The following is a 14999-nucleotide window of genomic DNA, read 5'->3' on the forward strand; positions in this document are numbered from 1 at the left end:
ACATTGACACGATACTACATGAAGAAAAGAGCCAAGTATTAGACATTAAGCCTGTTTTGTCAAAAGAAGGAAAAGACGGTTTTGCTGATGCTGCTGATAAAAAGATGGGGAGGTTTCATGGGTCCAATGGAGAGGCTGTGATTGAAGCTCCAGCTGTTGGCTTTCTTAACACAGAAGCAGAAGTACACTGTGCTCGTCCATCCATTCCAACCAGTTTTCCTGAACATCCTGCCTTTCTTATAAAGGAAACTGGTCCAACTAAGCATTATATAAATATAGACCAAGGATTAAAGAACCAAAGTGAAGTACTATCTAGGGCTGATGAAGCTGCTTCAGATGCTGATGTCAAGTTTACTTTGCAGAAAGGTCAGAAACAATCTGAGCCAGAAGGTGTCAGTAACCATTCTTTGGCTCCATCTGAAATTTTTGGTGGTGTCAGTATTGAAAAAGATTCTCCTGAATCCCCATTTGAAGTCATTATTGACAAAGCAACATTTGATCAAGAATTTAAAGACTCCTACAGAGAGAGCACCAGTGAACTTGGCAGCTGGGTGATGCATACTGACCCAGAGATAACTACAAATAGTTCACAGGACAGTAGCAGAATGCTCCCAGTGAGAAACCGAGAGGAAAGGCATTACCCACCTGCTGCCCTGCTCACCAGACAGTTTTCACGCACTACTGCTGCCCTAGAAGAGGTATCAAGGTGTGTAAGTGATATGCATAACTTCACCAATGAAGTATTGACTTGGGATTTAATTTCACAAGTAAAACAACCAGAAAAATCTTCTGAAAACATTGCTCAAGCTTCAAGTTTGGATGAAAATGAATATGCTTCAGAAATTCCACTGTCACATCCTAAAACATGTGCTCATCAGAACATTCAGAAAATCCCCATACATTCCGTTCATGAGAATGGGCCTCACACTGAATCAGCAGCATCCTACTATGAGAAAGTTTCACCGGACGGTATTGACTCTGCAAAGAAAGTCGGTATGGGGCAGAGTGTGCTGGAAGGAGGGGAGACATTTCTCAAATTACTAGAGTCTCAAGGTGGAAAATGTGCATCATCGGGCCTTGAGGGGATTATTGAAAAGGTAGTTTTACCTGATGACCTTCTGAAGGTTGAACTCAATGGGCAGAATTCTATGCTACTAGAAATGATAGAAGCCGATAGTTCTGGTGAATCGGATGATACTGTCATTGAAGATATTGCGACAGATACGTCATTTGAAAGTGATAAAAGAGAATCTGAGAACGTTTTATTCCAAGCTACTGGTGGTGTCACAATTCAGGCAGAGAAACTTGCTTCTGATCAGAGTATTATGAGAGAAGCAGATGAAAGGGAAATGAAAGATAAATACAGTCAGAATGTTAGCAGTAAATTATGTGACAACTTCAGAGATTCTATTGATGACTTTGAAACCTTACAAGTTCAGCCAGATATTCACATAGAATGTCCAGTTAGTGAGATTTCACATCCAGAGATAATTGCTGATTCCACAACAAAGCACACAAAACTGTCTGGTGAGTTGGCTGATATTCTTAGCCTAAAGTCTGTTAAAATGGAGCATCTCGAGCTTTCTCCAGGAGAGACTTCAAGAGTGTTAGGAGGAGACTCCATGAGAGAGAATAACAGTGATGACTCCCCAGAAGACCTTGCAGTGACACTTTTAGAAACCCAAACAAATAAAGTGTCAGCTGAGGGAAATACCTCTGAAGCAGCCCTAGAAGAGGCTAGAGTCAAAGATACCGACAATAAATGTATTGTGCCAAACCAGAGCACCAATGGCAATCAACTTCAGAATGATTTTCTCAATCAGAGCACACCAGTAACATCTCTAGACTTAGAACAAGAGCAACTTACAATTAAGGCCCTTAAAGAATTAGGTGGGAGACATGATGAGAGAATAAAACCTTCACAAGAGGGTGTGAAAGCTTCCATGGAAGAAAACTTCATACAAACCTCAGCAAATTTGGTCACTTCAACATTTGCTCCAAAATCTTTTGAGCCAGATAGATCATATGATAGCCTGAGGGATCAGGATGTCAAGACTGCTTCTGGCCTTGACTCTGGAATTACTCAAGAAACTACTGAAGTAGAAATGATGTCCAGCCTTAGCAAGACTGAACAGGTTAATGAGCATTTCCTAACAAGACTTCTCACTCACTTCTCAGGTAACCCTTTCCATTAGAAATACAACATGTAATGAATTTTCCTATTCTGATTAGCGATCAAATTATAATTTTTCTTAATCATCTATAAGCCATGCTATTAAAGTTGCCTTTTTTAAAAAGGGAAAAAAATTGGTAGAGAAAAGAGTAAGGGAGTTACTTAAAACTGACAAGTTGTAGTTGCTTGATTTGGTTTCTCTCTGCCTTTGCCATTTCCACAAACAAGTAGACTCCTAAAAAGAAGCTTCCCCATCACAAAAATTGGCACTCCAAGAGATTTGTACATTGACTTCTTCTCTTGGCTTTAAATAAATGATTGATCTCATCCTTCCAGAACATTAAAATCATTACATCTTTATCTCTTTGTATGACTCCTTGGCAATCACAGTTTTGTTGTCAGTTCTTAATGTGGCATTTTAGCATGAGACTTGTAAGATGAATTGAGAAACAAAAGATGAAGGAGGTCCTTTTGGGAAAGAAAGATAAATGGAATTTTTAATTAATCTGGGCCTATACCACAGAGAAATTTCACATCCTGAAAGTAGGTAACTTTGTTGGAGCCCTCTTGTGGATAAGGCATAGAGAGAATCCATGCTCTGTGGATAGGGACTATTTCTCTTTGGTCCTTGTATCCCCAGTGCTTGGTACGTTTCATTCACCAGCATTGAAATGCATTTGGATAGATTGAGGCATATTGCTTTGACAGATTTTTGCAAGAAATTTAGTGGTGAAGGGGAGAGGGAGATACGACAGTATGCCACACTTCTTTGCCTCTATACCCAAATATAATGCAAGGTAGGATGTAAAGTAAGATACCAGGAAAGTACTATGAGTGTCACTTCTTACTGTAGGGATCACAGGAGGCATTTTGGAAAAGATGGCATTTGAGTTGGACTTTAAAGGTTAAGAATTGCCCAAGTGTAATTGGGGAAAAAAGAGAACATTTTCAGTCCAACTAACAGTATCATAGAGTGTAAAGTTGAAACTTAGAAACTTCTTTCCTTACCCCTTCTTTAAAAATTTACTTGTACCTTTTGTTTTTTCATCGTTTTTATTTCTAAACATATCCCTACTTTCCATTTCTCAGGGAATGTTTCCTTGTGATTAAGAATAAAAACGAAAAGAGGAGGGAAAAAAAATTCAACAAAAATAGTTACCACAGTGCTGCATACCTGTTGTCTCCCTCCTTCTGCTAAAGGGAAGGCATTTACTCTTCGCTGTGGCCAAATGTGGTTATTGTAATTATACATTCAATTTCCTAAAACCCTCACCTAATTCATGAGGAAACTAGTATCAGAAGTTTGGCTAGTGCATAGAATTCTTGAAGGAAAGTCCTGACAAATAGGTCTGGATAGAAAGATTACAAGTCTTTGTTAAATCTCAGGAGTTTAAATCTTATTCCTTAGATGAGAATTAACTAGAGAGTTAGGATTGTTCAGCAGGGCCTTGACATTGGAATTGTGTTCCTGGAAAGCTGGTATGATTGTAGTATGCAGGACAGGGGCAGACCAGAGGCAGGAAAATAGCAACCTCAGAAGGCTTTTGCAATTATTTAGGTTTGAAGTAATGACCTTGATGCAACAGGATTTGGAAATAGAGAAAGAAACTATACTGTAACAGGACTTCATGGCTGAATAGATTGAGGAGATGGAGAAGCAAAGAAAAGTTCAGGATTTTGAGCTTGGACGGCCTTTGCCTTTCATTTTAAAATGCAAGAAAAGAAATAAAGTTATTGTAGCATTTTTTTAAATGTGCAAAAGAAAGGCCTGAAAGAATATTTTAGAAGAGAAAATTTTGCAAGGTACATGTTGCATGTGATTTTTTTTTTTTTAAAGCTAGTTATACATAATAGAGATCTACAGTTTGATGTATGCTTCTCTTTTCATTCAATATATATACCAATTCCCATTTTATTTAGTGTTCAGAATAAAATTTTTAAAAATTAGATAAAAAGGACATTTTAAGCTTCTTTCATATGTAGTAACCTAGTTGCCTCATAAACTGAAAAAGAAAGCTATTATTGCTGTTTTCCAGTGGTTAAACCAAATTATATCAGGTTCTTTACTATTATTCAACACTGTACTAATTCTTGAATGTAGCTCTCTTTGGTTTAATAGTAAAATTATAATCCAGAACTCTGATTTCTAATTCATGCTCTTACACTTGACTTCACTTTAGCCAGGACAACTTCATTCTTTATTAAAATGATTATGGGAAGTCTTTACATTGTTCTAGCTTTATTTTGATTTTTATTTGGTCTATTTATTTCACATAGAGTTACTCAAAATTATGCCCTCTTAAATGGTTGATGACATGGTTTTATATATTTAGGTTATAGACATTCCTTCTTAATGTTTGACAGGATAAAGGTTCATCCATTTTAGATGTCATTAGAATATCAATAACCTCCCTCCATTGTGTCATCGTAGGAGCCTCCCCCACCATTAGATTATCCCCACCTAGGTACCTACCCCGTTATGTCACTATTCTTGTTAGACTATAAAAAAGCTTGCTGTCCCAGTACTCAGGGCAGGATTCTTTGAGATGATAAGTCTTGTCCAGCTCTGGGACATTTTCTGGTCCCAGCATCTCTCTCCATTTAATAAATTATTGAATTGGTCTCTTAGGGGTTTGTTTAAACCCCTGTAACTCCTATGATGATTATCACTGGTGCTATTTTTTTTTTAACTTGGGCTCAATAGACTCCAGTTTCCACATCTATAAAGTGGAGTGTTGACCTCAATGCTTTCTCAGGACTCTTCCAATTCTAAATGTATGAGCCTATGAATAGCCCATAGTTGTTGAACTGAAATTTGCCTTAGAAAAGGTTATAAGCAATAGGTTCTTATATAATTCTGTGATGATTTTGTCGCTTTATTCCCTTATGAATAAACTCAAGTTTGGATCAGCCAACTTTTATCATGCCCTGTTTATGTGGTAATATGAGTGGAAAGGAAGGAAATGCCAAAAGGGGTCATCTCACATTCTGGAGAATAAAATAAAAGAGAAGATAGGGAAAGATAAGTTTGAAGGAGATAAAGTTCTCAAGGATGGCTTCAGCTTCCTCAGTAGAAAATGGTGACAAGGTAATTTGGTGAGTATGATGGCAAGTAAATTTAGGGAACAGCTAACTGGTGAAACAGCTGCTGGTGATGTGTGTGATATAGTTAGGCTTGCTCTGTTCTTCACAAGTGAGGACCTGGTCAAGGTAGGCATCCATTTGTATGCCTTATCCAGGTAGCCAACCTTTGTGGCTTTTTAGTTTCGTGTTGGATTTCAGGGCTGGAGTAGGAGTAGTGAAGTCAGCATACATTTAAGTCCCTGTTATGATGAATGATGAATTGAAGTGGTCTGTGACTTGGTGTAGGAATAGTAATAATCAGTCAAGTGATTTTGCCAAATTGTTCACTAGGTGCTGATGATACAAAGACAAAACAACTGCTGCCTTCCAGTAGCTTATATTTGGAAATGTAGGAAATTAGCAAACAACTAAGCAAGTACAATTGGTTGGAGAAGTATGAATGAGGACTAGAAATTGACTCTATGACTGGCAAGATGGTGGGATTTTGACAAAAATAAGGAGGTTAAATAGGGAAAACAACATGTTCTGGTTTGAACATGTTTAGTTTTCGATGCCAGTGAGTCCCATCCAGTTTGAAATGCATAATGTGGCATTGTGGGACCAGAGCTCATGAGGGAAATGAGGGCTGTTTTGTGTTGCTCTGGGAGACATCTTCATAGGAATGGTATGTTCGGATCCATGGGGGCTGATGAGCTCATAAAGAGCGATGGTAGAGAGATAAGGGAGAAGGGAAATTCAAGAATGGATGACAAGGCCTTGTTGAAAAGCCTTAATTGTAGCTTGGGTACTAAAGGGAAGAGAAGTAAAACTTTATTTTTTGATAAAGAGAGTTCAAAGAACTGCAATTCATGAGGTAAAAGCACATTCAGAAGGAATGAAGGTAGGAGAATTGGAAGGTCCAGAGATGAGGATCAGAGAGAATCTCAAAATTCTGGATCTTGGAAGTGGAACAATTTCTGGTGTTGATGAGGTCTGAAATCTAATTCTCAGCCTAGCTTTCCATCATAAGTGACTGAGATAGAAAAGTCCATTGATGTGGGGTATGAGAATTGTCATTAATCGAGTGTAAAATCACTAAGGATGATGGCATGAAGGAGAATAACATGTTAGATAGAAGAGAGGAAAAATCGAACCCATCACTAATACTTGAGAAAAGAGTGAATCACCCTGGAGCTTTTAATAAATCATTTTATACATTATGTTCTGGGATTTCTAAGAATTGCTAGAAAAATCCCAATGACATCATATTTTCAGAGAAAATTGGTAAAGTGTGATGAGACTTAAGTTTGGATGTCATTCATTTTTCTTGCAGTAAAAAATAGTTATGGGGAAATAATTGAAAGAAGAATGTCTAGTCCTTCACAAATGACTGCTGGCACTTCTTCAAGGTTCTTTAAACATTTCCATCACATCTCAGATACTTGAGAATAGCTCTGCTTTGTAGAAAATTCAAGGTTCTAATGGTGGGCTTCAGGCCTCTCCAATCTTCTAACAAATCTCTCCTCTCCTAACAAATCTCAGTTTACTTACAGCCCCTTTGTTGCTGGAGCCAACGCTTCATTTAGAAGAGGAAGCCCCATGTCTCCTACAAACTATGCGTCATCCTTTCTTTTAGTATTTGAAACTCATGAAACTTTCTCAGGCTAACCTTTTTCCCCAACCTCCTTCGTAATACAACCTCAGATCTCTAAAATTTTCCATTTAGTTTGCCCCTGTTCAAATTCTCTTTTCCCTATCTTAACTGGAAAGAGAACTCTTGCCACAATAATGTGAGGTCAGAGAGTTATCAAAACGTGTTTAAAATGTAAAAATGTTAATATTTTACTACTTTGGGTTCTGTGCACATGTTTATGTGTAAAATTACTCCAGTGGTGTAGATGACAGATTGTAGTTTCCCATCAGGCAGTTTTGGACCGTGGCCTCCTGTGAATCCCCTGTAATAGCTAGAGTTTTTGCCTTAAATACTAGTGCAGCACTCAGATTGTCATCTCTTGTTTCTTTTTGTTAAATCATTGAAATTTACTTTTTTTTTTCCTGATACCCTATTTATAGACTGTCTTATAAATGACTAATTTTATATGTTGTCATTGATAATATACTATACTTGCATCTACTGCTTCTGCCTTTTGGGCAACCCATAGTTTGATTCTTTGGAGATTATGATAGTCCATGCTTTGTGGCTATACAGCATCACTGAAAGAACATTGATGTTTCTTTTTGTCTTTATACACTGGCCATTTCAGTTAGACTGGCATTTTGTGTCTCTTGTTTGCCTGTCTTTGTACAAAGAGACCCCATAGCAGGACTGCCCTCCCTTCCCCCCCTTCTAGTATCAGCCTTCTTTCTTTGTGACTTCCTTCACAACCTGCTCAGTTGCCGCCACCTGCTTTTTCATATAACCTTATCCCTTACCTTACTCTGTGACTGGGGGGCAAAAAGCTTACAGGCCTATATATTTGAGAAGTTTTCTGTAGTTAAAAAGCCAAGACATTTGTGTCTTACCTAAATCTTAGTTTTTTAGGTCTATTGTCTTATACCAACTAAATTTAATCCCATCTTTTTTTACTTCCTCAGAGAAAAATCATTGCCTAATATTTGTGAGAATAGGGGTAACTGAACAGTAGGAAGAGGATGGAGATGACACAGAGAGAGAGAGAGAATGTGTGTGTGTGTGTGTGTGTGTGTGTGTCCAGTTGCCATTCTGGATTGTAGTTTAAAGTATGTATTTTACTTCTAGTTGATCCTTTATTTACTTAAGTCTGCAATTTCTCATTCATTTTTGTATGAGGTAGTCAATGATACTTTGTTTTCTGTGTATTATAAATCTTGAGTTTGAGTGCAGAGGAGGCAGGGTTGTTCTAATGGAGGAAAAACTTTTTTTTTTCTGAGTCTGAAGGAAATGCTGTTTTGAAAAGGTTCCCACAAATTTTTGGGCTGTGGCCAGATTTGTCCATAGAAAGTGAGCATGCGTGTCCATATTTCACAGTAACAGCGTTGTGCTGTTTGTCAATGCTGCTTCTGTACCATTTTGAGGGTGATTTATTTGGCTGAACAAATCTATATCAAAGCAGATTGTTAACCCATTTTGCCACCCACAAAAGATGGATTTAAAATATCTAATTAAAGTAATTTTTTATATTTACAACTTGAAAAGTGGTTAGGTTAAATTGTGTAAAAGCTGACAAAACAAGAAAGTCACAATTTGGGTCAAAATCATCTGCTTTTTTCTTTAAATGGATCATAAAAATGATTTCACTAGCTGTGTTGTCTTATGTTCATTTTATATCAACATATATTTCCTTCAAGAATGCCAGTCACTTTGGAATATAATGATAAACCCTAAACCAATATCTCAATGTTACAAGGAAAGAAAGATCTAGGGAATGAGACAGAGTGGGATTTTTTTTTTTTAAGAAAAATTTATAACAAGCTACCAAAATTTAAATTCTACTCCACTTTATTTATTCTTTTTCATATGAAGATTGGAATAATCTCTCTAGCTCTGTGGTACAGACTTGGAAACCTAGATTAAAGCCAGCCTGATGGAAGTACTGAAACAGGCTCTCTATCAATGGCTCTCTCCTAGAGGTAGCAGTTAATAAAGGGATGAAGAGACAGTTTATAGAACTGAAGAAACATCATTTTGAATGTTTTTTTTTCCCTTGGCCTTACTTTTCAATTGCTGTTTCCTTTTAGTGTGAATGGAGTACTGCAAGAAGCCTACTTAAGTAATATATAGAACCAAAAGTTCAATTTAATCTTCAGTCAGGTATTTTATTCACTATTAGACTGTTTAAGAGACATTCATGCTGAAACAAGTTTCTAAAAGCATAATTTTTGTTTCACTTAACAAACTACATGTCTGAAGGAATGAAAAAGCATTTGCTAATCAGTTACTTCATGCAAAGTACCTTGCTAGGTGCTGAGACTTCTGGAGACTGTTCCTGTTCTAGAGAATCTCAAATTTAAGAGGGAAGCCAGTAGTTATAGGCTCTGTCCTACAAGTCAGTTTCTTCAGTTAAAAGATTTAACAGTGCCTAGGAGAGAAAAAAAAACAATTTTCCCCCCCAAACAAAAAGGCACCGTAATTTTAAAGTAAGCCTTGTTATTTCTAGGGACATTTCCAGATAGGCATCAGAGAGTGGAGATGGGGGTACTAAGCATAACTAGCATTCTCTAGGTCATTGAGGTTTGCAAAGTACTTTACACATGTTCTTTCATGTGATAAAGATATTTCCTGTAGCATAAAAAGCTGATGAATTATTATTTCTTAGGGTTGCCCTGGTTTTTTCCTTTACCGCATATTGCAGACTAAACTCTAGGCTAGGGATCAGTGACCTTTCAGAAGAAATTACTCGGACATCATCTTTGGATTTCTCATATCTGCTACACAGCTTTACTATTTATGTATGCTCTCATTTATAATGAGACTGTTGTGAGCAAAATAAGATTTTTCAGAACATTGTAAAAGCTTGATTTAAAATTGAAATGAAGTTTTACCAGTTTAATGTGTTTCTTGCCTTTGCCTGTCTTTGTTTTCTAGATTTCTGCTTGTATTTGATTGCTTTGAGTTTCATGTCCCTCCTTGGAATGTACTTTTTTGCTTTCCAGCTTCCCACTCAGTTGTGAGGTAATGCCCCCACTGGTCTCAGGAGGCTTAAACAGTATAGGTTCCTGGTACTAACTGCCACTGCTTCCTCATCATTCCTCTACCTCTTCAGCCCTATTAGGATATGTGGTGGCTGGGGATGGAAAGATTCTATTCCCTATTATGAATAAAATGTAAGCATTTAATTATTTAGACATGTCACACAACTTGTAAATATAGCAAAAATAATCTTTTCCCCTAGAATTCCTATTTATTGGATTGCCGTCGTGCCTTTTGTGAGTGAAAACCAGTCTTGTACCACAGATGCCAGACCTCAGACCAAGATATTTCTGGAAGACCAAGAACCAGCACTCTCTCAGCAAACAAATACTACTATCTGGTTGTGGGAGAAGATCAAAATTTAAAATAAAATAGGAATTGCATCCACACTTGGAGTATAGGTCTAATCCTGTAAGATAAGACACCAGTATAAATTCCTAAACCACATAGGAGCAGCAAAAGTGTATCAGAGGAAATTACTAAGCCTGTTTGAGAAGCAATGATAAGCCCTGTTGGTTCAGAGCATAATTTGTGGAAAGTGGAAGTAGTAAAAGATAAGACTAGAAGAGAAAAAGGGCTTGATTGCTTGGAGTTGAAACTGACTTATTAGACTAAGGATGCCTCGCCTTTTTTCTGTTATGGACCCTTTTGATGGGCTGATAAAGCTTCTGGGCCCTTCTCAGAATAGTATTTTTAAATGAAGAGAATAAAATGCATAGAATTGCAAAAGAAACTCATCATATTGAAATAGTTATCAAAAATATTTTAATAAACTTTATATTGTTGTAATGTGTCTTATCAGTGCCTTAAATAACATAACAGTACATCTCAAATTCAGGCAAGTTAAAGGCTATAATAATAGTAACTTCAAATTAGTGAGCAGTATAAACACTAATTGGAGGTATGCACATGCAACAACTGTAAATATTTGTAACACATGGTAACACCTGTGATTTCTCCTGGTGTCACAAACAGAACCCTACTGACAATACTGTGGTTTACTGCCTACATTCATAATTGATGCAAATGCCAAACTTGATTAGCTATCAGTGAAAGTAGAAAGATGTGATTTTTTTTTTTTCCTCATCCAAATTTATAGATCCTGAATCTTAGCCGTGGATCCCAAATTAAACATCCTTGAAGTAGAATAAGGAGCCACTGAAGGTTGCTTAACAGACAAGTAACAAGCTCTAATCTGTGTATAAGCAAAGTTAATGTGATTGCAGCCTTGTTAAAAAATGCAACTGTGAAATCAGTTTGAAAACTGATTAATGTTGTGTGAGGCCCCCAGTGATAAATCTCGCTTTCTATTTCTCAGCACAAAGGTATTATGCTAGAAGAGTTTGGGATGAGCCGGGTTTTCAGACACAGCCAAATTAGTCCTGCTTGTTTATACTTATTACAAGAAAAGGACTGGGGGAGTGGAAAATAGTGACAGTGATGCCAGAAAGATGTGTCACTGAAAATATTTTGAAAATTCATAAAAGAGTAGAAATAAATTCAGAAAGAGACAAAGACAGTTTTGCAGCTACTGTGTTAAATTTATTACATATTTTAAAAACCAAGCTTAATGGAAATTCATGGTTTCATATATAATTCTCTTTTATTTGTATACGGAAATTACTGTTTCTGAATGTTTGTTAAATATATAATGAATGAAGAATTTTACTAAAAAGTTTTAGTGGCATAAAGGATAGTTTGATGGAGAAAAGAATAGAATATTATCATGTTCATATATATGAGAATAGTGGTCTATACTAGCTAGGATTATAAAACCTATGAAAACTTTTATAGAGCTAAGAATCAACAGCAGAAGTTACTATGAAGTTAGTTATCATCTCTGTGCAGATAACATATAGATCTATATATTTTGTCCTAGTCTTCCCTTCTGTTCTGCTATTCTGTATCACCTACATCCCATTGAATTCTCTATAGGAATTCTCAGACTCAAAATGTCAAAAAAAAAAAAATCCTCATTTATCTTTCCCTTAAAACTCAAACTTTTTCCTTTATTTCAATTGAGGATAACGCCATCTTTGCAGTTAACCAAGATTCACAACCTGAGCCGTTATGTTTTGCACTTTGCCATCCATTCAGTTGCCAGTTCTTCTTGATTATTCTTCCATGACATCTTCATTATATATTCTCTCTCAAAAAAAAAAAATTAAGAAGCATTTATTTTTCTTCCTACTCCTTGATTCCATCGAACATAAATGAGAAAAAAAGAAATATTTGTAATGACAGAAAGCAAAATCACATTCCTATATTAACCGTATCTTAAAATGCCTGTCATATAAATTGCTCACCTGACATTCAAATCCCTTCATAACCTATCCTCCTCCTACCTTTTCCAATCTTCCACTTTACTCTCAACTATTCTTTGATCTGGTGACATTGGCCTCCTCGTTGTTTCATGAATCAAACATCTTTCAATCAAACCATCTCTCAGCTGCAAGGCTATTCTCTTGCCAACTCCTATGCCGGGAATGTCTCCTTATCTCTGCTGACTGGCTTCCCTTCATTTTTAAGTTCCAGCTAAAATTTCATTTATTCCAAGAAGACGTTTCCAACTTCCAATTCTAGGGCCTTCCATCTTTTAAATTATTGTCTTTTTTTAAAATTCCATATATAGTTTGTATATATATTTTTGCTCCATTAGATTGTGAACTCCTTAGGGAAGAGGCTGTCTTTTTGTATTCTCAGTAGTTAACACAATGTCTGGCATATAGTAGGCATTTAATAAATATTTATTGACTTGGTTCTACTCACTTTACTTTCCATCAGTTCATACAAGTCTTACCAAGTTTTTCCGAAATGGTCCCTTTACCCCCCTCATGGTTTCTACAGACCCAATTGGTTTCCAAAAATCTCTACAAGAATAGCTGCTATAAATATTATTGTACAAGAAAGTCCTTTTCTTCTTTGTTTGAACTCTTTGATCTATATATAGGCCTAGTAGTAGCCTATTGCTAGATCAAAGGTTTGTACAAATTAATGACTTTGGACGCATAGTTCCAGACATTGCTTTCCAGTGGTAATATTTTCCTGTATCCTTCCAATAATTTTTTTCTTCCATTTTTTTTCCATATCTTATTCCTGTTCATATCCTTTGACCATTTATCAGTTAAGATAATCTCTTGTTTGGTTATGAAATCTTCCTATCCATCGATCAGAAAAAGGTAGGTTTTTTCCTTGTTCTTTTGTAATTTGTTTTTGATGTCACCACATAAAAGTTTGTGCTTCATATGTGTTTGGAATTTCTCTTGATAATACCATATGAAATGTTGGTTTGTACCTTATTTTTGCCATTTTTAGGATGGTAAAATGCCGAGTTTTCTAATAATTTTGGTTTTATTCAAGTATTTGAAGTTTTTGTGTTTATTAAGCTCTATTCTGTTCATTTCTGTATATCGTTGACCTCATTTGATCTTATCTGTTGATCAATCTCTCTTGGGTATGTTTGTTTTTCTAAATTACTAAGTAATTTAATGATTACTGCTTTGTAGTATAGTTTGACATATAAGAGCATTCGAGTTAAAGATCTAAGGACCAAAGGGTATATAACTAAGGGTCCCTAAGGGAGTCAAATTTGTCAAAAGTTGAATGTTTCTCTTGAATAGAATCACAGAATTAGAAGAATTGGAACCAGAATTGGAGACCATCTAGTCCAAGTTGTATCTAGACCAAGAGTCCCTTCCATCAAATCATCCAACTTCTATTTAAACTTTTGGTCAACTAAATCATAAGTTTAGCGTTGGAAAGAGATCTTAGAGCTCTAGTTCAAACTATTTTTTTTTTAAGTTGGAAAGAAACCCACCCTCCATCAATGAGCTAATTTTACTTCCAGGTGCCTTTGATATATGTTAAGCTAAAAGTTCTTTTCTGCAACTTTTATCCTGCTATACCTAGGCCAGCCCTCTAATAAGGAGGAGGCTGGAATGTTATTACTGCCTCTTCCCCCAAGTTTCTTTAGGATAAACATTCTGTTGCTTTAATCAGTGTTTGTATTGGCACAGTCGCCAGTCACTTTAGTATCCTAAATGGTTTCCAACTTGAATATAGTCTTAAAATGTCACGTAGAATTAAACACTTCATCATAAGCAGCATTGGCAAAGCACTTTACAGATATTTTCTCATTTTATTCTCACAGCAAGGCACTATTATCTCTATTTTACATTTGAGGAAACTGAAATAGACTTGTCTGAGATCATATGAATAGAACAGGATTTGAACTCACCTTCCTGACTTGAGGCTTGGTGCTATCCATGGTGCTCATGTTAAAGATTTCTGACCTCTTCTTTGTTCTTTTTGTAGTATTTTATTTTTCCAAATACTTGTAAAGATAGTTTTCAGTGTTCATTTTTGTAAGACTGTGTGTTCCAAATTTTTCTCCTTATTGCCTCTTTCTCCAAGACAGCAAACAATCTGATAAAGGTTATTTGTGCATTCTGTGCAATCCTTTTAAACATATTTCCTTATTTGTACATATGGACCAAGAGAAGGTGAATCTTTTCTTTAAAAACAAAAATTGAAACAATTTCTAAAAATGAGAATTTTGGAATAGAGCATTGGAAAGAAAATAAATAGCTTAACACCATGCTTTTCCCTCCCCAAACCTTTTGTTGTAGTACAAAATCTTACCCAAATAAGTCTCCCTAAAAATCAGAATATACCAAATAGAAGTTAGACTCTTGAGACAATAAGAAATTTTAAAATAAAATCAAAAGGTTGAAAAATACAAAAAAATCTAAGGTATCTATTATCAGAAATGGCTGACTTGGAAAACGGATCAAGGAGAGGATAAGTTAAGAACCATGGGACTCCCTGAAAAACCATGACCAAAAAAAGATCCTGGATATTATATTTCAAGAAAGCATGAAAGAAGACTGTCCAGACACATTAGAACAAGAGGGCAGAGAGAGTGAGTAAAAGGAATCCACTGATTAATCACCTCCTGAAAGAAACCCCAGATTAAAACACAAGGGAAACATCATTAACAAATCCAAAGCTTCCAGGTTAAAGGAAGAATACTCTTTGGACTGAGTTAAAACTCTCTAAGTATCATATTACACTGTTTTGTTTTTCATTTTCTTT

At 36.0% G+C, this 14999-nt stretch overlaps 1 protein-coding gene across 5 annotated transcripts in view; it reads left to right on the top strand.

Moving 5' to 3' along the window:
* The window catches only part of RTN3 (reticulon 3), a 47285-nt gene that overhangs the window by 21529 nt on the left and 10757 nt on the right, over nt 1-14999 (top strand). Inside the window, exon 3 of one of the 5 annotated variants that reach the window (XM_051966261.1) lies at nt 25-2178. The exons of the other annotated variants lie outside the window; for them this stretch is intronic. Within the exon in view, the coding sequence (XP_051822221.1) occupies nt 25-2178 (2154 nt within the window). The remainder of the gene's footprint in view (nt 1-24; nt 2179-14999) is intronic. 5 annotated transcript variants of the gene reach the window in all.

The sequence above is a fragment of the Antechinus flavipes genome, chromosome 6 (assembly GCF_016432865.1).
Source record: "Antechinus flavipes isolate AdamAnt ecotype Samford, QLD, Australia chromosome 6, AdamAnt_v2, whole genome shotgun sequence".
NCBI lineage: Eukaryota > Metazoa > Chordata > Mammalia > Dasyuromorphia > Dasyuridae > Antechinus > Antechinus flavipes.